This window comes from Rhodnius prolixus, unplaced genomic scaffold (assembly GCF_049639745.1).
Source record: "Rhodnius prolixus isolate KJV_2025 unplaced genomic scaffold, Rpr scaffold_14, whole genome shotgun sequence".
Taxonomy (NCBI): Eukaryota; Metazoa; Arthropoda; class Insecta; order Hemiptera; family Reduviidae; genus Rhodnius; species Rhodnius prolixus.
Window position 1 is genome coordinate 7976043 of NW_027411594.1, and position 27466 is coordinate 8003508.

At 36.0% G+C, this 27466-nt stretch overlaps 1 protein-coding gene and 1 pseudogene across 4 annotated transcripts in view; one reads left to right on the top strand and one right to left on the bottom strand.

The window, feature by feature from the left end:
- LOC141451801 (fasciclin-2-like) overlaps positions 1 to 27466 on the bottom strand; it is a 383077-nt gene that overhangs the window by 192640 nt on the left and 162971 nt on the right. For 3 of the 4 annotated variants that reach the window (XR_012457108.1, XM_074123474.1, XM_074123471.1), the window contains exon 2: positions 1056 to 1085. The exons of the other annotated variant lie outside the window; for it this stretch is intronic. Coding sequence is in view for 2 of the 3 variants with exons in the window: in XM_074123474.1 (XP_073979575.1) it covers positions 1056 to 1085 (30 nt within the window). In the remaining variant the exon portion in view is untranslated. The remainder of the gene's footprint in view (positions 1 to 1055; positions 1086 to 27466) is intronic. 4 annotated transcript variants of the gene reach the window in all.
- Positions 1171 to 4091, top strand: LOC141451929 (uncharacterized; annotated as a pseudogene).

A 27466-nucleotide genomic window follows, 5' to 3' on the forward strand; every position in this document is an offset into this window, starting at 1 on the left:
CACATCCGCCATTGCCTCCCACCACTACTGTTAAAACGTTATTAATTACTTTTCATTCTGACGAAAATTAATTAGGAGAGGCAACTTCATAATTTTGATAACACCCAATTAATCAGGAGGCCGCACCCCAGTTAATTAGATTATATGAAGTTGCAACATTGGGTACCATTTCCAGAGGGGGCAGTGTGTGTCCGGGCCAATATTGGCTTAATTAGCCCGCAGCAACAATAACTGCAGCCGATACTGTTGTTGCAACATCAAAGATGTTGCTAAAATATTGCAGCGATTATAATTACTAAGGATACTAAGGATAGATTAGTTCAGACTATTCCGTGAGCGCTGCAGAGTCCCTAGTCCTTTCCTTTGGCCTGCGGTTAGTTCTTCAGTTGGTCAGCTGTATTCTTGTTTTTTTTTTTGTTTTTTTTGAGGATCTGGAGAAAATTCTCACCAGACTTTCTGTTACCACTGTTCTCAAGGTTCTAACTCACAAACTTACAGGGAACCCAACACCGGCCTCAGATGTGCTCAAAAAAACTAATTTTTCAAGAAAAGTGGTAATAAAAGACGATGCTCTAATTTTATGTGTGGTACTTAGAAGTTTAAAGAATAGCCTTCCAGGACAAATTAAAAAGTACTTCCTTCTGGTTAAGGAATTGTCTTCAAATAGATTTTGGTAACGAATTTAACACAAAAATAGGGACTTATATATTCAATAAGTCGAGCGGTTATAAGCTAGACCCGCAAAGCTAAGATGTATTGTTGGTTAGTGGATTCGATTCCTAGTCTAAACCTTGGATTTTATTTAATGGTTTCAATATTGTAAGGCGCCCAATTAGTTGAGCGGTTATAGGCTAGACCCGCAATGCTAAGATGTATTGTTGGTTAGTGGATTCGACTTCTAGTCTAAACCTTGGATTTTATTTAATGGTTAATAAAAGAAATTTATAATCAAGTATGTTTGCTAGTCGCCTCCGCCCACGACACCTAATTTGGCAGTTGGACGTAATGCTCAACACAATATGAAATTAAAAATAACAATAGACATGCATGCATACCTTGGAATTTTCTGATAATTATCTTCTTACCTGAAACAAACAAATAATTTAGAATTATTATTAATAAAGCTAATAATGTGATTGAAGAAGTAAATAGGAAACCCACTGTTTCCACATGAACACTGCTTTCCAGATAATTAGAAAACTTCTTGCAACTCTCAATGTGATTGTGTTATTTATCTAAAATAAATCGCCGAGATAGAAATAGAAATCCCCCATTAGAGTGCTTCCGTAACTAAAGATTTGTATTACTGCATGAGATGGTCTGTTCAAACGATGCCTCAAGTTTTCCGGAGGAGTGATAGCTGTTGATGACGACACTAGAGGAGCGGCATGTGTGCTAACTGGAGTGGAATTTTATAATAATTTAGATGTAAACAAAGCGGAAACGAAAGGGTTATTCAGGTCATTACGGATGGTAAGGTAGAAGGTCTGAAATTCGGCAAAGGATTTCGAATTGGGATGACTGGATGCGACGGGAATTGAAAGGCTTGTTCAACCCCATAGTTCAAAAATACATAATTTACCAATTGTGATAATACCTGAGTTGTAATATATTAGGATCTTAATTGTTGCACATTGTTTGGAACAGAAGTAGTGTAATCCCGTGGATCTTGAAAGGTATGTCACCAAACTGAAAGAGAGTGAGAAAGAGAGCAAAGAAAGAGTGGAAAGTAAGAAAGCAAGGAAAGAGTGCAAAGAAAGGGAGTAAAAAAGAAAACAGAGAAAGAGAGCAAGAAAAGAAAGCAAAGAAAGAGAGCAAAAAAGAAAGCAAAGAAAGAGAGCAAGAAAAGAAAGCAAAAGAAAGAAAACAAGAAAAGAAAGCAAAGAAAGAGAGCAATAAAAAAGAGCAAAGAAAGAGAGCAAGAAAATAAAAAAGGAAAGCACAGAAAGGGTGCAAGAAAAGAAAACAAAGAAAGAGTGCAAGAAAAGAAAGCAAAAGAAAGAAAACAAGAAAAGAAAGCAAAGAAAGAGAGCAATAAAAAAGAGCAAAGAAAGAGAGCAAGAAAATAAAATAAAAAAGGAAAGCACAGAAAGGGTGCAAGAAAAGAAAACAAAGAAAGAGTGCAAGAAAAGAAAGCAAAGAAAGAGTGCAAGAAAAGAAAGCAAAGAAAGAGAGCAAGAAAAGAAAGCAAAAAAAGAGAGCATGAAAATAAAGCAAAGAAAGAGAGCAAGAAAAGAAAGCAAAGAAAGAGTGCAAGAAAAGAAAGTAAAGAAGGAAAGCAAAGAAAGAGAGCAAGAAAAGAAAGCAAAGAAAGAGAGCAAGAAAAGAAAGCAAAGAAAGAGAGCAATAAAAAGAGCAAAGAAAGAGAGCAAGAAAATAAAATAAAAAAGGAAATCACAGAAAGGGTGCAAGAAAAGAAAACAAAGAAAGAGAGCAAGAAAAGAAAGCAAAAGAAAGAAAACAAGAAAAGAAAGCAAAGAAAGAGAGCAATAAAAAAGAGCAAAGAAAGAGAGCAAGAAAATAAAGCAAAGAAAGAGAGCAAGAAAAGAAAGCAAAGAAAGAGAGCAAAAAAGAAAGCAAAGAAAGAGAGCAAGAAAAGAAAGCAAAAGAAAGAAAACAAGAAAAGAAAGCAAAGAAAGAGTGCAAGAAAAGAAAGCAAAGAAAGAGAGCAAGAAAAGAAAGCAAAAAAAGAGAGCATGAAAATAAAGCAAAGAAAGAGAGCAAGAAAAGAAAGCAAAGAAAGAGTGCAAGAAAAGAAAGTAAAGAAGGAAAGCAAAGAAAGAGAGCATGAAAATAAAGCAAAGAAAGAGAGCAAGAAAAGAAAGCAAAGAAAGAGTGCAAGAAAAGAAAGTAAAGAAGGAAAGCAAAGAAAGAGTGCAAGAAAAGAAAGCAAAGAAAGAGAGCAAGAAAAGAAAGCAAAGAAAGAGAGCAAGAAAAGAAAGCAAAGAAAGAGAGCAAGAAAAGAAAGCAAAGAAAGAGAGCAAGAATAGAAAGCAAAGAAAGAGAGCAATAAAAGAAAGCAAAGAAAGAGAGCAAGAAAAGAAAGTAAAGAAAGAAAGCAAAGAAAGAGTGCAAGAAAAGAAAGCAAAGAAAGAGAGCATGTAAATAAAGCAAAGAAAGAGAGCATGAAAAGAAAGCAAAGAAAGAGAGCAATAAAAGAAAGCAAAGAAAGAGAGCAAAGAGAAAGTAAAGAAAGAGAGAAAGAAGGACAAAAACTATATTTTTTTGTTAAAGAATTATCACTCATATCAAATATCATCTTTAAAAATTCCCCACAATAATGCTGAAATAGATAAACTTTACTTACATAAAATATACACATAACGATATACATAAAACATACTCTGAAGTAGCATGTATCAGATGTATTGTAACATTAGGTCCTCCTTAGGGATGTTTAAGGAAGGTTCAGATTACATGCAGGGCAAAGGGAGCGAACACAGAAGCTTTCTTTAGGACATTAAGTGAAGAGTTTTCATGTTTGTAGGGCACTGTTTCAAACCTTCATCCCTTTCTCCGCATTATCGTACCCTTCTCTACTTTTTAGATTAATTTGGTGTAAATACAATGCTTTCATTATTTTGACAAAATAACTGTCCTCTTAGTGGACACTCAATGTTGCAATGATGACGCAAATGCAGTACTGCCAATAATTAAAGTATTTTCTATCACACTAATTGGTGATTGGACTAAATGTCAGCTTCACAACTAAGTAATTAAACAAAGTGTTAATTACAATCATGTGTCAGATTAATTGATTCTCAAATAATGATTTAGTAAATCTTTAATTATTTCCCAAACATCATGGTTATTAACGTTTCTATTTGTTGTCTGATCAGTGTCCAAACGTTGATAGAAATAGAATTCCCAGTAGTATTTAGAGTTGGTTGAAATTTCTATGTAACAGCTCCATAGAGATTGTACGCTTATCCTGCCACGATTAACACAGGATGTACTGCTTATGGATGCTACAGAGATGCTAGAAGCAACACCTGTGCAAGCACGCCTACGCCCCGGTATGTTGCCATAATTCTAACATAATCCAGTTCGACATAACTAGCACTGCGTTCCAATATCAGCTGTTCAGTACTATCCGGCCTACTTTAGTTACTCCCAGCAACCGCTTCCAGCATCTCCCACAAGACCCCATTAGTTAGGACTTCCTTGGTAATTTCCAAAGGCCATCTATCATCAGAGGTTACCTAGGAGCAAGAACTAGGAGTGTGGGACCGACCGGAGGGACCAGTGGTTTACAGATATATTATGCTTTGGATTCTGTTTACTAAATCCCGGTATTCCCGCTCAAACCTGATTGCACGGTTTAGGGAAGGTAAAGTAGGAACTTGTCCATAAATCTTGGAGTTATTCTATTTTAACTATTATTTTGATTTCTTGATTCAAAATATATTCGACTGTAATCTATAAAAACTCATTATGAAAATGAAAATTATTCCAATTTTATCGTGTTTTACAAATTTAGCTAATTTAAAATTCATGTTTACAGAAAACTTTTTAATCTTGTAAGGCGCCCCATTAGCTGAGCGGTTATAGACTAGACCCGCAATGCTAAGATGTATTGTTGGTTAGTAGATTCGATTCCTAGTCTAAACCTTAAAAAAATATATTTACACAATTTAAAAAATTATCACCATAAAATACCATTAAAATTAATCAGAATAATTTATTAAATTATTACTTTTCTTGTCAAGTGTTGAAATAAGAATGCCCGATCGATAGATGATATCGATGTGTGTAGGCGGCGCGAGTACAAGGAAATTGTATACGCTAATAATCTAGTTACAGAAGCATATCGATATTTACGTGGGCAAGTAACATGTAAAACAGTTTATCAATAGTATAAATATTGACACAAAGAGAAGTACTAAAGGGCTTGCCGACAGGAGGTTGTACCTGCCCTTTCCATACAGCAAGACCCTTACTTCTCGCCTTCATCATTCCCTCAGCCCTTTATCTCTCTCTCTTCTCCACCTTGTTCGATCATCTTTTCCTCACTTACAGCGGCAGTTTTTTTTGTTTATTTATTTTTATTTCCATCCTAACTTCCTTTGATAAAAATATTGCGTGGGCATAAAGTTAATAAACAAAGATGACATGAAACAGCATGAAAAGATACATTGTGTTAGCATTACGTCCAACTGCTAAATTAGGTGTCGTGGGCGAAGGCGAGCAGTAAACATACTTTACTATAAAGTTCTCATATTAGAACCATTAAATAAAATCCAAGGCCTAGACGGGAATCGAACCCACTAAACCAACAATACATCTTAGCTTTGCGGGTCTATCCTATAACCGCTCAGCTAATGGAGCGCCTTACAAGATTAAAAACATTAAATAAAATCCAAGGTTTAGACTAGAAATTGAATCTACTAAACCAACAATACATCTTAGCTTTGCGGGTCTAGCCTATAACCGCTCAGCTAATGGAGCACCTTACAAGATTAAAACCATTAAATAAAATCCAAGGTTTAGATTAGAAATCGAACCCACTAACCAACAATACATCTTAGCATTGCGGGTCTAGCCTATAACCGCTCGGCTACTTAGAATTTTTGTTGACAAATTTCCTACGCCTGAACGTTGTTCTTGTTAGAACAGTTCAATATCCTGGAACCACAATTTATTGGAGCACTGAACTTCACCTCACCCCATCTAAACCACGAGCTTAAACACAATTACCTGGAAAATTATCTCAAATAAAGTAGAATAGCCTCTTAGAGTGTTCTCCAATTGTTTAAAGAAACTCAATAGAACGATTTTTGGTTCAGATCAATAGATCCAAGGAAAATAGACCCAGACCTATTTTAGTAAAACTATGTTTTCATACAATGGAAATCTCAAAAATGTATTTTTGGGTGAAAATTCCAGTATCTGGAAAATCTGCTCAATTGTGACCTCCTCCCAAGCGGAAAAATGGAGAAAGTGAAAAAAAAGGATAAAAATGATGTCCTATTTTTCCTGCATATTAATAAGGAAAGAGAGGAAACTTCCTAAATTAATAACTGTAAAAGGAAAAACCTAATAATAAATTATTTCTGACGTCACAATTTGTCTCCTGTAACTCCTAACTTTTTCCCCCTTTATATTATTATTTAATAAAGGTATTGCGTCAAATATACTAAAGGATAATTTCTCCTCCTCACCCCTCTCTCCTCTTTCTGACTTTTCTTATTCAATAAATTGTATTAAATTCAGATGTTAGACAGTTTCTTAACTTCTTGGTGAGTTTTCCACCGTTGTGGAAAAACCTAACTTGTACTTTCTAGACCACTAAATGACAATTTTGTTAACTGACAACTATAATTGATATCAAGACCTTCTTTTATCATTCCCTTTTTGCTGATGTAGTATTTAGTTCAAAGCATCCCTAACACAGAACCCAGAACATGAAAACTTTTATCACAGATCTGGCGGATGCCTATTCTACTTACAGTACAGTGATCGTCATTTAACTTCCTCAAAAGCAATTAAAAATAATTAAAATAAAAAGCCTAGAGTGTTAAGTAATATTAGATTTCAGGGAATAAAATTGGAATTCCCCCGCCCACATCTAAATCGATTTGTATTTTTTTTTTTTTTTTTTTTTAGATAATAAAATAAAGGAAATAAGATATTGGATGACCAATATGGCCGACTTTTACTCCATTCCACAGGAATAAAACGAAATGAAATACTGGATCCACGGTTAGCTAACAGCCTGTATTCGGGGAATTTGTGATCTATTTTTGTGCAAATACAATGACATTCAATATCTACTACACAAATACAATGCTAACTTAGTCTAGAGTGTGTGTTTTATACACATACTCGTAATACTCGTATATACATGGCGGATATGACGCAGTTTGCACTCAACTTCACCACTCCTACGTGATTCTCTTTTTCTTTCTCTTTTTTATTCACTTATTGGGAGCTTCCTGTTTTTCGTACACGTCACTGTTCAGGAAAACACTGCCATTTGGATGTACTTTTCTTCAAAAAACATACTGTAAATATTATGTTTACTTTTCCCTTACTTGTATATACTGGAAAATGGCTTGAAATTTATTAAATTTGGGGGATGCCCCGAAAGAAAATGAAATTAAGAATTAAAGAAGGAAAGCTCTCTCTCTCTCTCTCTCTCTCTCTCGGAAAAGAGATTTTCTTTTCTTTGAGCCACTTGTTGCGCTTATTTGTTTTTCCAAATTATACTTTTATGTGAATTTTTCTTTGTTTATTCCAGTTTATGTTGAGTAATTTTCTTTCCCATTTCTGGACTCCTGTAGCACTCACCCCTCTTATTCGACTTCTTATTAAGGAGCTTTCCCTTATAATGGGGGCCACTGTAGATAAAGAAAATAATAAAAGAATTGTATTTACTAGCTCCTGCTCCTAGGTAGGAGATGGTATATTGTAAATCTCCTGAGGGAGAGGGTTCCCACTAAATTGCCGCCATTACCACGCATGTTCTTCCACCTACTCAAGAAAGGGAAGTTCAGCGATTGTGTCCAATTTTCTATTTTATCTTCCTTACCGGAAATATCCCTTTAAGTGGTCCCTTCAATTATATTTTTTGTTTTTCCAAATACGTGTGTGACTATGTTAGTGTGTCCCTTTCCCTAATCTTTCAACAGCGATTACAAACACATAGAAATCTATTTCAATCCTTTTTCCAGAATTATTTCCTTTTTAGGGCAGCAAGTTTAAGCATGCGCACGCACGTACATACTGGACCATTAGCTAATAACATTTTTGACGTATACTGGAACCCTGGAAAATTTCATTTCCTGATTTCTGTGTACCTTTTGGTCGTTTACGAGTAATCAAGCCTTATATTTTACTTTTTAGACGGCAGGTTTTTGTTAAGGATATATACATATTTTGTGATATTCATTAATTTTTTATGTAGTAAGTATACAAGTTTTTTGAAATAAATAAAGTCGAAGTCAAGTTAAAATGAATGAACTAAATAAGACTCGATTAAATACAAAATAATAATAATCATTATTAGGCGCCACCGTGGTTAAGATACTAGACCCGCAAACTGTCCTACCGGGAACAGTTTTAATACATGGAATAGGTGGGCTTGCAAGCTTCTTAACTTCCTGTTCCTCGTGTCTCCTCTCCTTTACTGAGCTTTACATTTTAATACTAAATTTCTTATTTATTTAAATTTTTAAATTTAAATACATTATTCTTGGAAATTCAAGCAGATCCAAATATATATAGAGTGAGACTGAGAGAGCTAGATTAAGAGAGGAGTAACAAGAAATAAGAGCCGACCAAGGAACACATTAACCCTTATCTTCTTCGGTGTGACTCAGCTCCTAGCCGCCCTTATAGATAAGAAAACCTTCCCTGGCAAGCGCCGACAGTTAACCAACCGATACAAATGCTTTTCAAATCCTCCGGCTTTCTTGTACATGTCTAAACTTGCCTGCTACCAAACCCCGTACTTTACCCGCACCGAAAATGAGGTCACTATATCTTTCTTTGGATTTAAAGGGGAAAAAGACCGGGTTAGTGTGGGAAGGATGGATGAAGTGAATAAGACAGGACACTTCTGAAAAGTGGTTTTAGAGGCACAAAAAAGAAAAAGAAAAAAAAGTTACGACTGTGAGATTGCTAAGCCTGGATAGATGGGGGTGAGGAGAAGCCCTTAACTTGATATTCCTGGTACAAGCGTTCCCACACAGAGGCGAGAAGTGGGACTAATTGAGCCGCCGATTAACTACAGATTAGCTGCCCTTGATTAAGGACCAATTTATCCCACTGTAAACTTTCTGCCGGGAGATGCTTTTTTTTTTGGCAGGATGAATTACATTTGTGGGTATTTCCGTAGTCCAGGAATAGAGAAATCCTACCAGATCTTTCCAGGAGTGCTTACCTGGCAAGGAGATGCCTCCATTAAAATAATAATCTGCAGCGTGCAATACATCTTAGCTTTGCGGGTCTAGCCTATAACCGCTCAGCTAAAGGGGCGCCTTGCAATATTAAAACCAGTAAATAAAATCCAAGGTTTAGACTAAAAATCGAATCCACTAAACCAACAATACATCTTAGCTTTGCGGGTCTAGCCTATAACCGCTCAGCTAAAGGGGCGCCTTGCAATATTAAAACCAGTAAATAAAATCCAAGGTTTAGACTAAAAATCGAATCCACTAAACCAACAATACATCTTAGCTTTGCGGGTCTAGCCTATAACCGCTCAGCTAAAGGGGCGCCTTGCTATATTAAAACCAGTAAATAAAATCCAAGGTTTAGACTAGAAATCGAATCCACTAAACCAACAATACATCTTAGCTTTGCGGGTCTAGCCAATAACCGCTCAGCTAATGGCCTTACAATATTAAATTTTTAACCTTTTCCTTTAAGTTTTATTTAAACAAAATAAAAGGTTATGCGGAAATATTTCTTTACAGGAAAACTGGGCTAGTTTCTCATCCTGAGTGCCCAAGAAGATAAAAAAAAAGTTACCTGGAAAAATGGGTCAAATTAAAGGCTCTAGACCAGGGGATCCCAAACTTTTTACACAGGGGGCCAGTTCACCGTCCCTCAGACCGCTGGAGGGCCAGAATATAAGAAAAAAACTATTTTAATGTAAAAAAAAACAAAAAAAAAACTGGAACAAATAAAATATTTAAAACAAAGAACAAGTAAATTTAAATCACAAAAACTGCCCAGTATTTCTGTGGGAACTATGGACCTGTTTTTGGCTAATGAGATGGTCCAATGTCCGTTTAGTTATAAAACATGGGCTGAAAAGTGCCGGGCCTAACAAAGAAAACACGTTTTTTTTTCGTTCAAAATTAGCTTTATTCATCAACGTAATTTCCATCAAGAACAACGCAATCATTCCAGCGCCGCTCTAACATTTCAATACCACTTTTGTAGAACGATTTATCTTTTGCCTCAAAATAGGCCTCAGTTTCAGCGATAACCTCTTCATTTGAGCGAAATTTCTTACCGGCAAGCATTTTTTTTTAGGTTATTTTACACTGTTTCCCGCATCCCGCGTCATCGGAAGTAGTACTGTACATGAGCGACGCAGCGCTTTGCGGCACCGCCACATATAGTGCTCCTCCTCTCACTGACCACCAATGAAAGAGATGCCCCTTCCGGAAGTGCGGCGGGGGTCGAATAAATGTTCTCAGGAGGCCGAATGTGACCCGCGGGCCGTAGTTTGGGGATCCCTGCTCTAGACGAATACAATGTGGGATAGCAGCTTTCAAGGGACCATTTAGAGCTTTTTTTGGGGGAAATCCTTTGATGAAAATGATTTATCTGAACTTTGACCAATTATTTAATTCTCTTTTATTATTAAATACATAAAAACAAGGCACCTTTGTGGGAACAGGCGAATCTTGGGATTTCATGGTGAGGAGGAAGTCACGATAAATGTTCGCAAAAGAATTTTTTTTTTTTTTTCACTTTTCCAGTTATAGATTGGCAAGCCTGATGGTTTGTCCGGGCAAAAAGAGAAGTAGTATTTCCTTTGTCTTTTCTCTCTCTCTCTCCGTTACAGAAGGAAAAACCCCCCGGAGTAAAAATGTTTTCATTTAATATTTGTTTTCCCGACAGGCACTCTTTACTAAGTCCGCACAATTTTCCCATTTCCACACCGGCCGCGGGTTGAATTTTATTTTTCTTTAAATTAACCCCCCCTCTCCATCCCAGAGCTTTCTCTCGCATCATTTATTCTTTTTACAGTTGGAGCCCTTCCGCCTCTCTCTGCCTTTTCTTCTTACCTTATAAGGGCTTTTAATATTTTATAAACCAACATTATGTACAACATAATTTAACTTTTAACTGAATTTTTATATATTATATATTGCTGTACTTTTTTTCTCCCTCGAGCGGTGTACCTCCACTTCGTCAATTCTCTTATAAACTCTCCATCGTGCTTGTATTATATATTTTTCTTTCCATGATTTATTTGTGTTTTTATTTATTATTTATCAATTATACGGTTTGAGCATTATAAAGTTGAAAAATATCAAAAGTAAATTTTTTTTCCCTTTTTTTAAAAAATATAATGAGATCCCTTGAGTCCCAAAAAGTGCCTTTTTTCAATTTGTGTGTATGTGTATGTATGTGTTTGTAAAGTGTGACGTCAGCATAAAACATTAAAGAAAAGTCCCAGAAACTTAGAAGGGGGGTGAATTAAGTACTCTCCTCTGAAGAGCCAATTTAGACATTTACGGTTCTAAAACCTGTACAATGTATACATAGTATCTCTTTAACAAAAACTTACAGTTTAAAATGTTAAGTATAAGGGTTGATTAAACGCCAAAAGGTACACAAATCAGCAAGTACCCAACATTTCATTAATACTTCATTGATATTATTTTAAGTAATTTTACTACATTAATTTTCATTAATATTTTTTTGAATTTATTAGATGTCACAGACCCTTATGCTGGCTATTTTAATCTACAAAATATTTGTTCAAGTAGAACACCATTTAACTTAGATTGACTGTAATAAGATAAATAAGATATGCATATTTTTAGGACAGCTAATTATTCCAGTATTTTACTATAAGTAAAATTAGAGGGACTACATTAAATTACAATTGAGAAATGAATAATTATTGTTGAATAATTTACTTGATATTACCTACGCGTTATTTGTGCTCACAAATACTTCGGAAAGACGAATTCTAGACTGAAATATTATTTTAAATCCGTGATTCAAATTTAAATAGAAGCCGACTCTGCCTTTGTCTTTTTTTACTTTAACGTGCATGTACATACATACGATATATGTGACTATTCAGAATAAAGAGCATAATAAAGATAAATCAGAAGAATAATTTGGAATAAAGCTAAAATAAAGTACCTATTTAATTACGAAAATATAATGTACATTTTATCATAATTATAACAAAAAAATAAAATATTATGAATGAACAAAGGGAAGGGATTAGCTATGCGGTTAGCATATTGGATTCCCACGTGGAGGTTCCGGGTTCGAATCCAGCTGCTGACCCTTAGATTTTCTCTTTCTAAGAGCTTCTTACAGCTCACTGTCCGGGTGATGGACAGAGTTGTCTGTAACGAGAGAACACTGTCCGGAGGCCGGCAGTGCACTGAAAAAAGCTCCGGGCGCCAATAACCTTGATGTTGACGCGACTTAAATCATAAAAGAAAAAGAAAATGAATGAACTGGCCAGCATAAGGGTCTGTGACATCTAATAAATTCAAAAAAATATTAATGAAAATTAATGTAGTAAAATTACTTAAAATAATATCAATGAAGTATTAATGAAATGTTGGGTACTTGCTGATTTGTGTACCTTTTGGCGTTTAATCAACCCTTATACTTAACATTTTAAACTGTAAGTTTTTGTTAAAGAGATTTTTGTACCTTTTGGATAGATTTTCTTATTTGTATGTTTTGCAAAGTTACATATCTGCTTTTCAGATTTTTTTAAAATTGGGAATAATAAATTTAATTTTATCATTATATCCTGAAAAGGTGTTAAGTCGGAGTTACTACCACTGGACAGATCTTTTTAAAGAATGATTATAGTTGCGGTCCCCAAACCATCCTCAATAACAATTTTTTTGAGAAAGCGTTTTGAATAAAATAGGAAGGTAATTTGTACGTAAATAGCAAAATTAAACTGCGATTACAGTACTTCTCCCTAAAAGGCAAAGAGGCAAAGATTTTGAATCGAACTACAATTCATTGATGAAAATCGGTTCACTCATTGAAAATTTTAACGATTGCAATACTTCCTCTTAGTAGGTGTAAGAGCATGATGGCACTTCACAGCCACGTAGAGGAGCTTTAACCACTTCTTCTTACTAAATTTTATCAAAATCGGACTAACCGTTATAGAAATATTGGTAATAATAGTTTTAGAAAGGGCCTTACTTGGGTGGGGCAAACTCCCCTCCTTATGAGGCACAGCGTCGAGACTTTTAAAGTGCAAATCTGTACAAAATTTCGATTCGAATGACACTTTATTCATGACAATCGGTTTACTTTTCGATAATTTGAAACGATTGCTATACTTCCCCTTAACAAGTGTAAGAGCAGATCGTCGCTTTAATGTTACGTAGGGGAGCCCTAACCCTGTCATCCTACCAAATTTTATCAAAATCGGGCTAAGATTTACAGAGTAATTAATGATAATAATTTTGGAGGGGGCCTTACATAAAAGGGGCTAACTCCTCTCCCATTCCATGTACAGCGTCGCGACCCCCAAAAGGCACATCTACATAAAATTCCAAATCGAATGACATCTCATTCATGAAAATCGGTTCACGCGTTTAGGCGCTACGTTGTTTACAAAAAAGGTAACAACAACAACAACAACAAGAAGAACAAGAAGAACAAGAAGAACAAGAACAAGAACATTTTTTGAAAATGCCGTTTTTGCTCATTTTGAGCATCTTTTTTCTCAATATCTATCAAATCTAGGTTGTTGCAAAAAAATTACAGTTATAAAGGAGGATTTGCCCTATATTTTAAAGAAAATTTGGGAATTTTATCTTTTATAGAAAAAGAGAAAAAAATTGTCAAAGTTGGGTGTTTTTCAACGTTACGCTTTTTCGTGCAGTTTTTGATGATCAACCCTTATACAACTGTCCTACCGGACAGTTTTAATATATGGCGGGCTTTACGTCCAACTACCCAATTAGGTGTCGTGGACGGAGGCGACTAGCCAACATACTTTAATACAAATTTCTCATATTAACCCATTAAATAAAATCCAAGGCTTAGACCGAGAATCGAATCCACTAACCAACAATACATCTTAGCATTGCGGGTCTAGCCTATAACCGCTCAGCTAATGGAGCGCCTTACAATATTAAAACCATTAAATAAAATCCAAGGGTTAGACTCCACTAAACCAACAATACATCTTAGCATTGCGGGTCTAGCCCTTTCTCAACAATCATTGTGTGATTCTCAGGGAAGCTGTGACTTCGTATTTCCTCCAATAGTTATAGTTTATCACAGGGAACTATTTTTTATTTCAACAAAACATCCTAGTTTCAAGGAAAATTTTATTACGTTAATTTGTGGTGAGCAAGTCGTGTGAGTGTTAAAACCAGATTAATAAATGAACTGACGCAAAAGAATACCGGAAATATATAAAATTTTCACGAAAAAAGAAAAACCAAGGCTACGGTATACATTAATAGAAGTTGATTATCAAATTAGCAGCAGAGAATTAGTTTTAGGGTTCTTCTCGGGAAGGGGCCATCAGGCGCCCTTTTAAGGATACCCTTTTGAAGAACTTTTCCCAGTTTAGAATCTTGAGTACATAATTTTTTTTTTTTTTTTCATAACCATCAACTGAGATCATTGTCGCTTCTAGCTTCTTTTCCTTGCACTGCCGGTCCTTACAGAATACACCGCCCACCCTCGGAAAGTGTAAGAAGCTCCTTAAGGAGGAGAAAATCTAAGACCCATCAGCTGGATTCCGATCCAGGATTACCGCGTGGCAGTAAAGCCGTACAAGATACTCGTGTGAGTGTTTCACACTGGATGTTCCAATTCTATTGGCGGAAAAGAAATAACCTGTTCTACAAATTGATGCTGCAACAAAATTCGTTACAACATAAGACTACAAGATGGTAGCTACAAGTTTTTAGTAGAAAAACAATTTTATGAAGGTCAATTTCATTTTATTAGAGAAGTTCTAAATGTAATAAAACTTAATTGACCTAAATGGCGCGAGAAAGCGCCCGTGTAGAACGTAACAATAACAAATAACAAGAAAATACCAAAGGAAAATAATGTAACAATTTAATGTAACCTTTACTGTAATAGAAAATGTAACAATTTAACCATACCATGTTACAAATAAATACATGGTTACCTAAGGCCCAACTCTCAAAACTTGACTTTTATCTTAGAATTTTCAGTTGATGTAACCAACCTAGGAACCAATTCTACTAACACATTTAAGAACGTTTAATTTTCATTCAGTAAATTTACCTTGAATTTCCTTTCAGACTTTTCCAGATTTCTTTTCCAGGAAGTGAGGAAGATGAGAGTTTTTCCACTTTCTCTTATTTAGTAAGAAAATTATTGTGATGGTGTAAAATTTTAGTTTTCACCGGAATAATCCATTTTAAGATGCTTTGAGTATTAACCATTAAATAAAATCCAAGGCCTAGACCTGGAATCGAATCCACTAACCAACAATACACCTTATCTTTGCGGGTCTAGCCTATAACCGCTCGGCTAATGGGGCGCCTTACAAGATTAAAACCATTAAATAAAGTCCAAGGTCTAGACCGGGAATCGAATCCACTAACCAACAATACACCTTAGCTTTGCGGGTCTAGCCTATAACCGCTCGACTAAGGCACCTAACCTTTAAACATTATTAAGAAGGATAAAATGTTTGAAATTCCAGCTTCGGAATTGAGAGGAGAAAATGTGTTTAAAAATTCATAGTTCAAAAAAATGAACGCTACTACGTCAGCAATTATAGTGAAAAGGAAATCGCATGAGACTTTTCCACCCAATAGAATATTAATGAAATATTAGATTATAACGACTCCCAATCACATTTAAGAACTAAGGGAATGCATTATATATTTTACCATAAAGTTAAAATAAATAACTCAATTTTTTTTTATTTTTTTTTTGTATTTACCAAGACTATTTCCGTTTTAAGTGTTGTTTGAAAGAAAAGAAACAGAGAACGCCAGACCGAACAAAGAGGATTGTAAATCACAATTGTTTCTCTACCAAAGAACAAAGAAAAGATTTTAATCTTTGTATATCTATTCAAATAGAGCGGAGAATTTATTTGAAAACGTCTTCAGGCTATAAGAGTTTTTCTCTTTCTCAAAAGAAGGAACAATTCATCGATTTCCCCCAACCACTGTACTTGTTTTTTCTTTTTGTAAATTTATACGTAATTTTATTCAAATTTATACAGAGCTATCTTTTATTTATTATAATTTTTTTTATTATTTATTTACATTCCTTTAAGAGCTAATTAAATATTGAAGATCTTTTAAAGATTGCAGCGCTTGGATTTATAATTAAAAAGGGAGGTCGCGAGGAAATCTGACGTACACATCCTCACGAATTTCCACAAGTTACTTTAAAAATGAAAAATTTAAATTATGATTTAGTTTATTTTTTTATTTATACAGTCTTTATTTATTAAAATAAAAATAAAAATAAAATACATTCCTGGGTGTACAAAATAAATTATAAAGACATCTGCCATGGTCAATGACCGTCGGCGGAGTGGTTAATACAATTTTTTTTTCTTTTTATTATTATTATTATTATTATTATTATTATTATTATTATATATGATGCATTTAATACGAGGCACCACCCTGAAGTAATGCTTATGGCGGTTCCGGGGTGGACGTTATGCCTGAAGAGGAGGGGGTTTTTTAGTGGGTAGAACCCCACACACCCAGACTTCATCTGGAAGGTGCCTGTGGCATTTTCCCCCCTCGGAAAAAAAAAAAAAAAAAATTGTTAATATTATTATTGTTAATATTATTAAAGAAACCAGAGAGTTAAAAAAAAAAATTTGGTAAGTAAAAGTATTCAAAAAATCCTTTGCGAATAATTAATAATAACCTTTTGCAGAAAGTAATGGATTACCCTATAAATCTAACATTTATTTCTATTATGTAATTTAACCAATACTAGAACCGTATACGAGGGTCGTTTGTAAAGTCCGTGCAAAGTCAGAGAGATAGCACTACTGGCGCGTATCGAGGTTATGTTTAGTTAGTAGCATCTCTTGGAAGAACACACACCAAGTTTCAGCCAGATCGGTCTATTTCTTTGTGTTTGGCATTCGTTTGAATCGAGGAAGTCGAGTGATTTTCAAAAAAATAGACGAAAAAGAATTTCGTGTGTTGATTAAACACTACTTTATGAAAGGCAAAACGCCTCAGGAGACTAAAAAGAAGCTTGATAAACATTATGGTGACTCTGCACCTTCGATTAGAACAGTTTATAAGTGGTTTCAAAATTTTCGGAGTGACGCTGAACGTTCTGGACGCCCTGTTCGAGGTTACTACTCCAGAAATCATTGATAAAATCCAAGATATGGTGATGGATGACAGAAGAGTAGAAAGTGCGTGAGATTGCTAGTGCTGTGGGCTTCTCGAATGAACGGGTACATAATATTTTGCATCAACATTTGGACATGACAAAGCTATCCGCAAGATGAGGGTGCCGCGATTGCTCACGCTTGACCAAAAACGAAATCGTGTGAAGTGTTGCAAGGACGATTTGCAGCTGTTCCAGAAGAATCCGCAGGACTTTATAAGCGTCGTTTCGTCACTGTGAATGAAACATGGATACATCACTACACTCCTGAGACCAAAGAACAATCTAAACAATGGGTTACCAAGGGGGAATCTGCGCCAAAAAAGGCGAAGACCGTTCCTTCGGCCGGAAAGATTATGGCGACTGTCTTTTGGGATTCGCAAGGAATAATCCTCATCGACTATCTGGAAAACGGTAAAACTATTACAGGTGCATATTATTCATCGTTATTGGACCGTTTGAAAAACCGAGCTGCAAGAAAAACGCCCACGATTGGCCCACAAAAAAAGTCCTTTTCCATCACGACAACGCACCAGCTCACAGCTCAGCAGTTGTGGTCGCAAAATTAATGGAAATAGGGTTCCAACTCGTTTCACATCCCCCCTATTCTCCAGACTTGGCTCCCTCGGACTACTATTTGTTCCCCAATATGAAGAAATGGCTGGCGGGAAAAAGATTTTATTTAAACGAGGAGGTGATTGCAGAAACGAATGGCTATTTTTCAGACTTGGACAAATCCTATTATTCGGAAGGGATCAACAAACTAGAGCAGCGTTGGACGAAGTGTATAAGCCTAAAAGGAGACTATGTTGAAAAATAAAAAAGGTTTACCCCAAAAAATTAAGTAGTTTTTATTTTTGCACGGACTTTTCAAACGACCCTCGTATACTTATTGCTTTACAATATTGTGCTAACCGAGGCCAATCAGAACCATTTAATATTTCTAATATTTCCACATTTGTTATAGAAATATTCCTAAAATATTTTAGTCTGACCTCACTCAGTCTAGAACAAACTACCAATATATGGTACATTCGATCAAGCATTAGATCATTACATAAGAGACAAACTTCTTCGGTATTATCATGGTGGTATGGCGGAGAACTACCTAAATACAATAAACCAGCTCGAGCCTTAATTATCCACCTGACTTGCCCCAATGATAAACTACAATTGAAGTAATGTTTGTTACCTAAGGTAAATTTAAGCTCTTTATAAATGTTATAGGAATCGAGTTCCAAAACTTTCTGCATAAATTCCTCTTTAAATTGTAGTTGGACACATTTTACTAATTTATTAAAAATATTGTTCCATGAGGCTATATTGTTAGTATTGCATTCAAAGTTTACATGATATTTTTTTTAAATGGTTGATGATTTCTAGAAACCAAAAAAGCTTCTTAGAAACAATTTGGGTCGCAACTACTTTTGGTAACCTGTTGTCACTCATAGCAAAAACTTTAACAATGTAATTTAATTGTAATTTGAGGGTGTGAGTATAAATTGGAAGGTAACCAGTTTCACAATAAATAAAGGCAGATGGGACAAATAATGGCAGTTTAAACACTTTTTTAATAAAGAAACGGTATAGCTTTTCTAGATCTTCATATTGGTCTCCTCCCCAAACCTGGGCCCCATAGCAAGCCATAGAGCGACTTACACTGTTAAATAATTTTAGTTTCGAATGATAGTTTATACTATTATTTTCTATAAGTCGACTCCATAACGTGTTCAGCCCTTGTTTAGCTTTAGACACATTACTTTTAATATGCTTGTACTTGTAATTATAATGTACTTGTACTCATTTACCGTTTCTACAACTTCATTATGGCAGAACCTAACCTAACCTAACCTAACCTAACCTAACCTAACCTAACCTAACCTCACCTCACCTAACCTAACCTAACCTAACCTAACCTAACATTTCTCTCGTTTTGCAGGCCTTCCTCCATTCCTAAAAACAATAATCTTAGATTTCTTCATGTTTATTTTCAAGTTCCATAACTGCGTGTAGTTACAAAGAGAGTTAATAATTCTTTGCAGCGTTTGGGGCTCGGAGGCAAGAAGCACTATATCGTCAGCAAATGCTAACAACTTTACTCTTTTGGAGCCAACAAGCACACCACCCCCGTCCAGACACTCCTCAATATCATTGATGAATAAAGAGAAAAGAAGGGGGCTAAGCACACAACCCTGCTTAACTCCCATTTCCATATTGAACTCAGAGCCTCTTCCCTCCGGATTTAGTTTCGCTACAGAATCTTCACAAAAAACCTCTCCTAACTTCAATTTTTATGGAAAGTATTTCAAATATAGGCCATAGTTCTTGATTTTTAATCCCCTTAATAGTGAGCATGTTTTGGACTATTTTTTGACTAGTTACAAACATTCATCCATCCTCAGAAGTTAGTTATAAAGTTTGACTTCAATTAAAAGAAAAGCTTTTATCACCATTGTACACGCGAGCTGTAATTGAATAAAATCGTTGGACATCCACATTTACGGACATTAGTAATTTCTCTAAAGGAGTATATTTTTTATATAGTACTCCTGATTACAGGCCTATTTACGAGGCAGGGCAGGTTCAGGAAGCTGTTCTGTACAAGGAGGGGGCTTATTACCTCGGAACCGTTGTGCAGACTGTGTCAGGAAGCTCACCTCTATTCGATTGCGTGGCAATCGAGTGGCTGCGCTACAGATATCTTTGGAACTTTCGAGACCAGGGGAGATTCTAGGGCAGAAGGAACTGGTAGGGAAGTCATCAACCTTTTTAAAAGGGGAGGTTTCATCTACTAGATCCAAAAAGGGGAAGGCACAATAAGCCTCTTGTGTGTAGGGCATGGGTCCCGTCCCGCTACTAAATTCTAATCTAATCTACTGAAGAATTCGAATAGAAAAAAATTTGTACAATTTCCTGTTTAGCGATGTTTTATTGTAATTCTACAAAGGTGTTTAATACTGTACATTTCCGTTAAATGAGACTTAAGAGGGAATCCTAACCAATCTAAAACCTTAACTGTAGTTATTACCACCATCAACCTTTTTTTTTTTTTCAATGGGCTGCCGGCCTTCAGATAGTGTTCACTCGTAACTACTGCTCAGGTTATAAGAGGCTCTTAGAAAGAGAAAAAAATCTAAATTGCAAGACGTGAAAACGGTGAAAAAGAAAAAGAATTAATCTCTCGAAGTTTACTTTTGATTTTCTTCAAATTTTACTTCGTCTATAATCCTAGGATTTTTGGGGTTGATCCGTAGTATTTCAGCCTTGTGAAATGAATATATTTTTTTGTATTCCCCCTCCAAATGTCGTACGTAGTTTGGGCAGCCATTACAGTTCCATCTTATGCTCGTATCACCCCCATTAGTCATCTCAAGAATATAAAAAGTAAAAAAGGAAAAGTAATCGCCTATTTTTTCAGGCGGGGCTTAACGTCCAACTACTAAATTAGGTGTCGTGGACGGAGGCGACTATCAAACATACTTTACTGTAAATTTCTTTTAATAACAATTAAATAAAATCCAAGGTTTAGACTAGAAATCGAATCCACTAAACCAACAATACATCTTAGCTTTGCGGGTCTAGCCTATAACAGCTCAGCTAATGGAGCGCCTTACAATATTAAAACCATTAAATAAAATCCAAGGTTTAGACTAGAAATCGAATCCACTAAACCAACAATACATCTTAGCTTTGCGGGTCTAGCCTCTTAACCGCTCAGCTAATGGGGCGCCTTACAATATTAAAACCATTAAATAAAATCCAAGGTTTAGACTAGAAATCGAACCCACTAAACCAATAATACATCTTAGCATTGCGGGTCTCGCCTCTAACCGCTCGGCTACCGTGGCGCCTTCTAGAATATAACAGTTCCAGTTCGAAATCTTTTTTTAAGAACCTTGTAGTAAGAAAAAATAAAATTTCTCTAAGAATAATCCTATTAGATAAAGTTTTTCACAAGCCATTGTTATCTTTTACATTTTCTTTTTATACCTAATACAATAATGTAAGAAAATTGTGATTTCCATTTCTTTATGTATTACTTTATTTGCCTTTATTCTTTACTCTTTATTCTGTGTGTGGAAATTGTGCAAAGCGAAATAAATAAATCAATCAATATCAAAACACTTTGGCTGAATACATTAACGTGAGATAGATAGAAATGGCGGATAAAGAGTGGGAGCAGGGGGTAAAGAACCCTTTTTTTACATGGCGGCAGATAGGGGAACGGAAGTTAAATGGAGCTGAAATGGGAAATTATTGAATTTCCTTTTTATTTACGCAAACATACATAAACTGAATATATTTCTTAACAAATATGTATTCAGTATAAAATATATAAAACAAACTTTTAAATTACAAATTATTTTTTATAAAATGGTAACAACCGAAGACAAAAGAAAGCTATTTTATAGAGTCAATATTTGTGATTGAGTTCAATTTTTTTGCAAAAAGAAAATGGTAATTTCCTCTGTAGATATAATCTTAGATTCGAATTTAATGTTTCAGATGGGATAACATGTAGTCTCTGTGTAATAGGACATTTCTTGCCGTCTTACCCGAGTTCCTGTTCTCAGTACTTGGGGGGTTCTTTAAGGACTGTACCCATCCATTCGGATATAGTAGTCCCCCTGTTGCAAGAAGCACAGGGTAGTTTTACAAGAGAAAAATATCACCTCCACGGTGAGGCTGTTGCGCCAAGTCCTTATCGTGGCAGAAGTACCAATCCAGGCACTCCCCCCTCGCTTGGTCCCCAAGTGGGGCGGGTTGAGATCACACGCTCAAATAGGGACATTTCTTCCCGTCTTACCCGAGTTCCTGTCCCAGTACTTGAGGGGGGATTCTTTAAGGACAGTTCCTATCCATTCTTCATCAGATTTGAGCCCGCCGAAGCAGGGCAAGCAACGACTCCACACTTGGATTTTCCGAGAGAATTCCTGTAGCAGCACTTGAATGGGAGTGGGAATGAATTGAATGCCTCAAAAGTGCCATTTGTGTTCAAATGTCTACGTCTATCTTTTGTGTATTGTTAAGAATGTGTGTTCCACTGTATAGTGTAGTAACAATTACTACTAATACATCTTCTGTGAAAGTAGTAGTAGTAACGACGCATTGTAACCTTTTCTTTTGTGTTATAACCATAAAGAGCCTTCTTTCATTGAAGAAGGAAATAAACATCCAAAATTCAAGAATTGCAAATCCATCAATATGCAAAGAAGGTATAAATATTTTCCAGTTCAGTAAGCTGAAGACCAAATTGTTAGCACTACCGGTGTAAACTACGTTATAACCAAAGACTGTCCTCAAACTCTGCTCACCTTTCTAGTGTTTGGTGAACTCCCTACAGGAGTTTAGAACAGATGATGAACAAGGTGGATTGGATCTACCAAGAAAACGAGAGTTTTCGTTTTCTTCACCAGTGATGGTTAATAAATTTTTTATACCCCCCCCCCGTCCGTCGAGTCAAGATCAGAAGGGTCTTTCTTGGTTTATGGTCGAGCCCTTCTTTTACGTCCCTATTTTTATGTTTCACACTACAAGAACTACATTGTTTGGCAAGTAATAAAATTGATATCAATTGCTCACGATACTCTAGTACTTACTTTAACCCTTTTCTTTTTTTAGGGCCTGCTCTACAAGATTTAGGGCTGTAATTCAAGAGATAACGAGATGGCTATCAATGATCTGAAGGCGGTGCTGGAGGACATTCCGTGCAGGCTTTAAGTACTTACTTTAAGTAAGAATTAAAATAAGCAAAGAAAAGGAAGGTGAAGTAATTGCCTACTTATTTCCCGTCTTGTGATCATCCCAAACAAAAAGCAACTACACGCGGGATTCGAACTGGCGATCACCTACTAACAAAATTCATACTTCATAATCACCAACACCGTTCTAAGTGAGCAAGAATGACCAAAATGCATTAGTAAGAACTTTAAGCTGCACTCAAATTTTAGTTAAAAAATCAAAGCAGCGCCAACATTTCAGATAAAGTAATGAATTTCAAAGTAAAGCGAGAGTACTTTATCTGTAAAGGTGACATGTTTAAGCAAAAAAAAAAAAGAAATCGGTCAAGAGAACCACACTTCCGGTCAAGAGACTTCCACTTCCGGTCAAGAGACTTCCACTTCCGGTCTAGAGACCCACACTTCCGGTCAAGAGACTCACACTTCCGGTCTAGAAACTTCCACTTCCAGTCAAGAACCCACACTTCCGGTCAAGAGACCCACACTTCCGGACAAGAGACACTTTCGGTCAAGAGACCCACACTTCAGGTCAAGAAACGTACATTTCCGTTCAAGAGACCCACACTTCCGTTCAAGAGACCTACACTTCCGTTCAAGAGACCCACACTTCCGGCCAAGAGATTCGCACTTCCGGTCAAGAGACCCACACTTCCGGCCAAGAGATCCGCACTTCCGGAAAAGAGACTCGCACTTCCGATCAAGAGACACACTTCATTAGCACCCGGGAGCTTTTTTTCAGTGCACTGCCAGCTTTCGTACAGTGTTCTCTCGATACAGAGAAAAGAAAAATTACTGTGATTCGACACCAACAGCTGAATTCGTACCTGGAAATCCATTTAACGGTGAATTTTAATTTATACTGAACTTTTTCCATAGTGAATTGTAAAAATGAAAGGTTATTACAACTTAATTAACCCTAGTTATCCAGGATCCTGATTTGGGAAAGGAGAGCTTGTTATCGAAAGCAGGATAGACTAGATTTCCAGATCTTCGTCAATGATCCCTGAGTGAATAGAATCACCCACCCTAGATGACCATCTACCGTCTAAACCAGTGACTTCCTCCCATATCGTTCCAAATTTTTTTTTTTGGTGGCAAGCATTTCCGAAACTATTAGAAACCTAACCCTAAAGACCCACCTCCGCTTCCGTCAATCAAGTAACCAGCACTTCCTGCCACCACATTTCCATTGCCACCAATGATGGTGAGAATCCACAAGTGGTTAGACTGTATTTAGTGTTCTTTCAAATATTCTTCTTCATTGAAGAACAATTCTTTGTCAAAAGTTACAAAACAATTGGTTACAATGTAGTATGTAATTTTAGGTATTGGTCTATTCATCTGGCCGTCTTTGTTGGTTTAACTTGGAAAGTCTAACTTTTGTAATACCAACAATAATTAGGAGCCCATTTCATCAAGTGCACAATGTGTATATTTGTTGTATACTTCATACTAAATAAGTACAAATCACATTTTTTTTATTACAATTAACACAAGCCAATCGCTTGGCTAGAAACTAAAGAATTTAATAAGTTGCCAAATATTATTTGTAATGTACCAAACAGATCATTATTTTAATTTTAATTTATTAACAAAATAAAAGTCATGGTCACGATTTTTAAAAAGTTCATTTATTTAGAACTGTAATTAAAGTGAAACAAAAGCTAGTCTACAGGTGTAATAAAAGTTTATTACAGCTGCAATAAACCTTAAAACTAAATTTATCTTATTTTGGTTCGTAATAAATTTCTTTAATGTATTCAACTGTTTTAATGGCGGATCAAAGTGATGCCGAGTTTGTAATTCTGTTGTAATTACTGCTCCATCGCGTAATGAAAAGTATTTACTACGGCTATGCCCAATTTTCCAGATTAAGTTTTTCTTGGGAATACCCATTTTGGGACACTCCCCTTAAGTCCGAGATTGTGATTTTTCATCTTCATTTTTAGTCAAACTAGAAAACTCAAACTAAAAAAACCCCCCTCAACCGGAAGTAAAAGAAAATTATTGAATAAATTTTCCACTTTCTTCAAAACTTTTTGAAGTTTGGTGAAAGAAAATCACTTTACCTGAAGTGACAGTCTCTCGACCGAAAATGGGAGTCTCTTGACCGGAAGTGTGTCTTTTGACCGGAAATATGTCTCTTGGCCGGAAGTGTGAGTCTTTTGACCGAAAATGGGAGTCTTTTGACCGGATGTGTGAATCTCTTGACCGGAAATGTCTCTTGGCCAGAAGTGTGAATCTTTTGACCGAAAGTGTGTCTCTTCACCGAAAATGTGAGTCTCTCGACCGGAAGTGTGAGTCTCTTGACAGAAAATGGGAGTCTCTCGACGAAGTGTGAGTCTCTTGACCGTAAGTGTGTATTTGACCAGAAGTGAGTCTCTTCACCGAAAATGTGAGTCTCTCGACCGGAAGTGTGAGTCTCTTGACAGAAAATGGGAGTCTCTTGACCGAAAATGGGAGTCTTTTGACCGATGTGTGAATCTCTTGACCGGAAATATGTCTCTTGGCCGGACGTGTGAGTCTTTTGACCGGAAGTGTGAGTCTCTTGACCGATTTCTTTTTTTTTTTTGACTTCAGTCACCTGCACAGATTAAAGTCCTCTCGCTTTGGTTTGAAATTCTTTCTTGGAAACTGATTTGATTTGATAAAGAAGTGTTCTCGGAGACGACACTGCGTCCCCAAAAATGACCAGTTCATCATAGCCAAAACTAAATTGAGTTCAACTAACATTCAGTAAAAATGCTTAGTTTGAAGAAAACTTGGAAAATTTTTGGAAGAGAAAGTCTTGTGACTATTTCATCCTAAAATTCCTCTTGAAATTTTAAATTTTAATTCAATTTACATTTTTAAAAATATGATTTATGAAAAAAAAAAAAGTAATAAATATATAAGTTCCGTCTTCTCTTTGGATATTCATGAATTTTTGAAGCAGCAGTAGAGAAATGAATTTATATACGAGCGAGTAAGTTGCAATATTAAGCCGAGGTAATTTCAAATTGAAATTCTAGTAGGGTAAAAGCCCTAAACTGTTTTGCCGATGGCAAGGGTTGGTAATCCTGGATGCTTGTACGCACGCTTTCCCCATTTTCCCGTCCGAAACTGAGCCCACCAGCTAGTAGTAAATCACTTCCGTTTCTACCCCTCTCAATCACCGGAAGTAGTTTAAGATTCAAACGCTAATTACTATAAACATCATAGCTGTTCACAAATTATTGTGGCTAACTCAAAAAATGAAAGTTAGAAAAGATGTCGGTACACTATTTCTTTTTTAAAAAAATGATAGAATTCATTAAATCCCAAACTAGATTCATTCAGTAGAGAGAGCACTTCCGGTAGGCTGATTCTAGCGTCCTCTGTTGGTACTAATAGCAAAGTTCAACTTCCGGCGCTTATTGTTGAGTTATGGTGGTATGGTGGACAAACTCGCTGACATGCCGCGCACAAAGTTGTTAAAAATAACTCTTTTCAGAACTCAGAGGAGCTCAAAATCGAAAATCTGCGTGATTACAAAACCTACTCATCTACAGTGAAAGAGGAAGCAAAAAAAAAGAAGAACGTTCAGTAAAAATAAAAATAAAAAATAACTAGGCGAGGAATTTCGATTTTGGTTTTTTTTCCTTTCCTTTTGGGTGAAGAAAATGGGCAATGATCTTATTGGATGCTGGCCAAATGTCCACCAATAGAAACTTAGTTGTACGCTTGGCTATCTCTCGGACTCCACTACCACTCTCCGCCCATTTTTATCTCGCTCTATTTTTATTTGTTTTATTTTGGTTTATTTTCTATACTTCCACTTCTTTGTTTCAAGTTGTGTGTGTGCGTTTACAAAATGGTGGTAATAAATATCGGGCATTTTGTACCCGTTCAAAAGGAAAATAAAATTTAGCACTGAGACTTGTAACCCTATTTTTATACGGTTCAACAGTTCGAACAATGGGATTTTGGAAACATATTCAATTCCCCATAACATTAGATACAGTTAGTTTGCGGAACAGCACATTTCATCCCGAATAAGCAATTTAGGGGTCCCGTTCCTCTCTATCCTATCCCAAAATGTAATATGTAGAAGGAGGTAAAGGCATAACAAAATAATTCATTTTTTACCGCTAATTATGATCGTCCTGACGCTAAATACTCTTTTTTTGTCATCCGTTTGTGAGGGAGTATTTATATAATTTCTTGTGCGAGTGTACTGCTCTTAGCGCTCATTTAGCTGAGCAGTTATAGGCTAGACCCGCAAAGCTAAGATGTATTGTTGGTTAGTGGATTCGATTTCTAGTCTAAACCTTGGATTTTATTTAATGGTTTTAATCTTGTAAGGCGCTCCAATAGCTGAGCGGTTATAGGCTAGACCCGCAAAGCTAAGATGTATTGTTGGTTAGTGGATTCGATTTCTAGTCTAAACCTTGGATTTTATTTAATGGTTTTAATCTTGTAAGGCGCTCCAATAACTGAGCGGTTATAGGCTAGACCCGCAAAGCTAGGATGTATTGTTGGTTAGTGGATTCGATTTCTAATCTAAACCTTGGATTTTATTTAATGGTTTTAATCTTGTAAGGCGCCCCATTAGCCGAGCGGTTAAAGGCTAGACCCGCAAAGCTAAGATGTATTGTTGGTTAGTTGGTTCGATTTCTAGTCTAAACCTTGGATTTTATTTAATGGTTTTA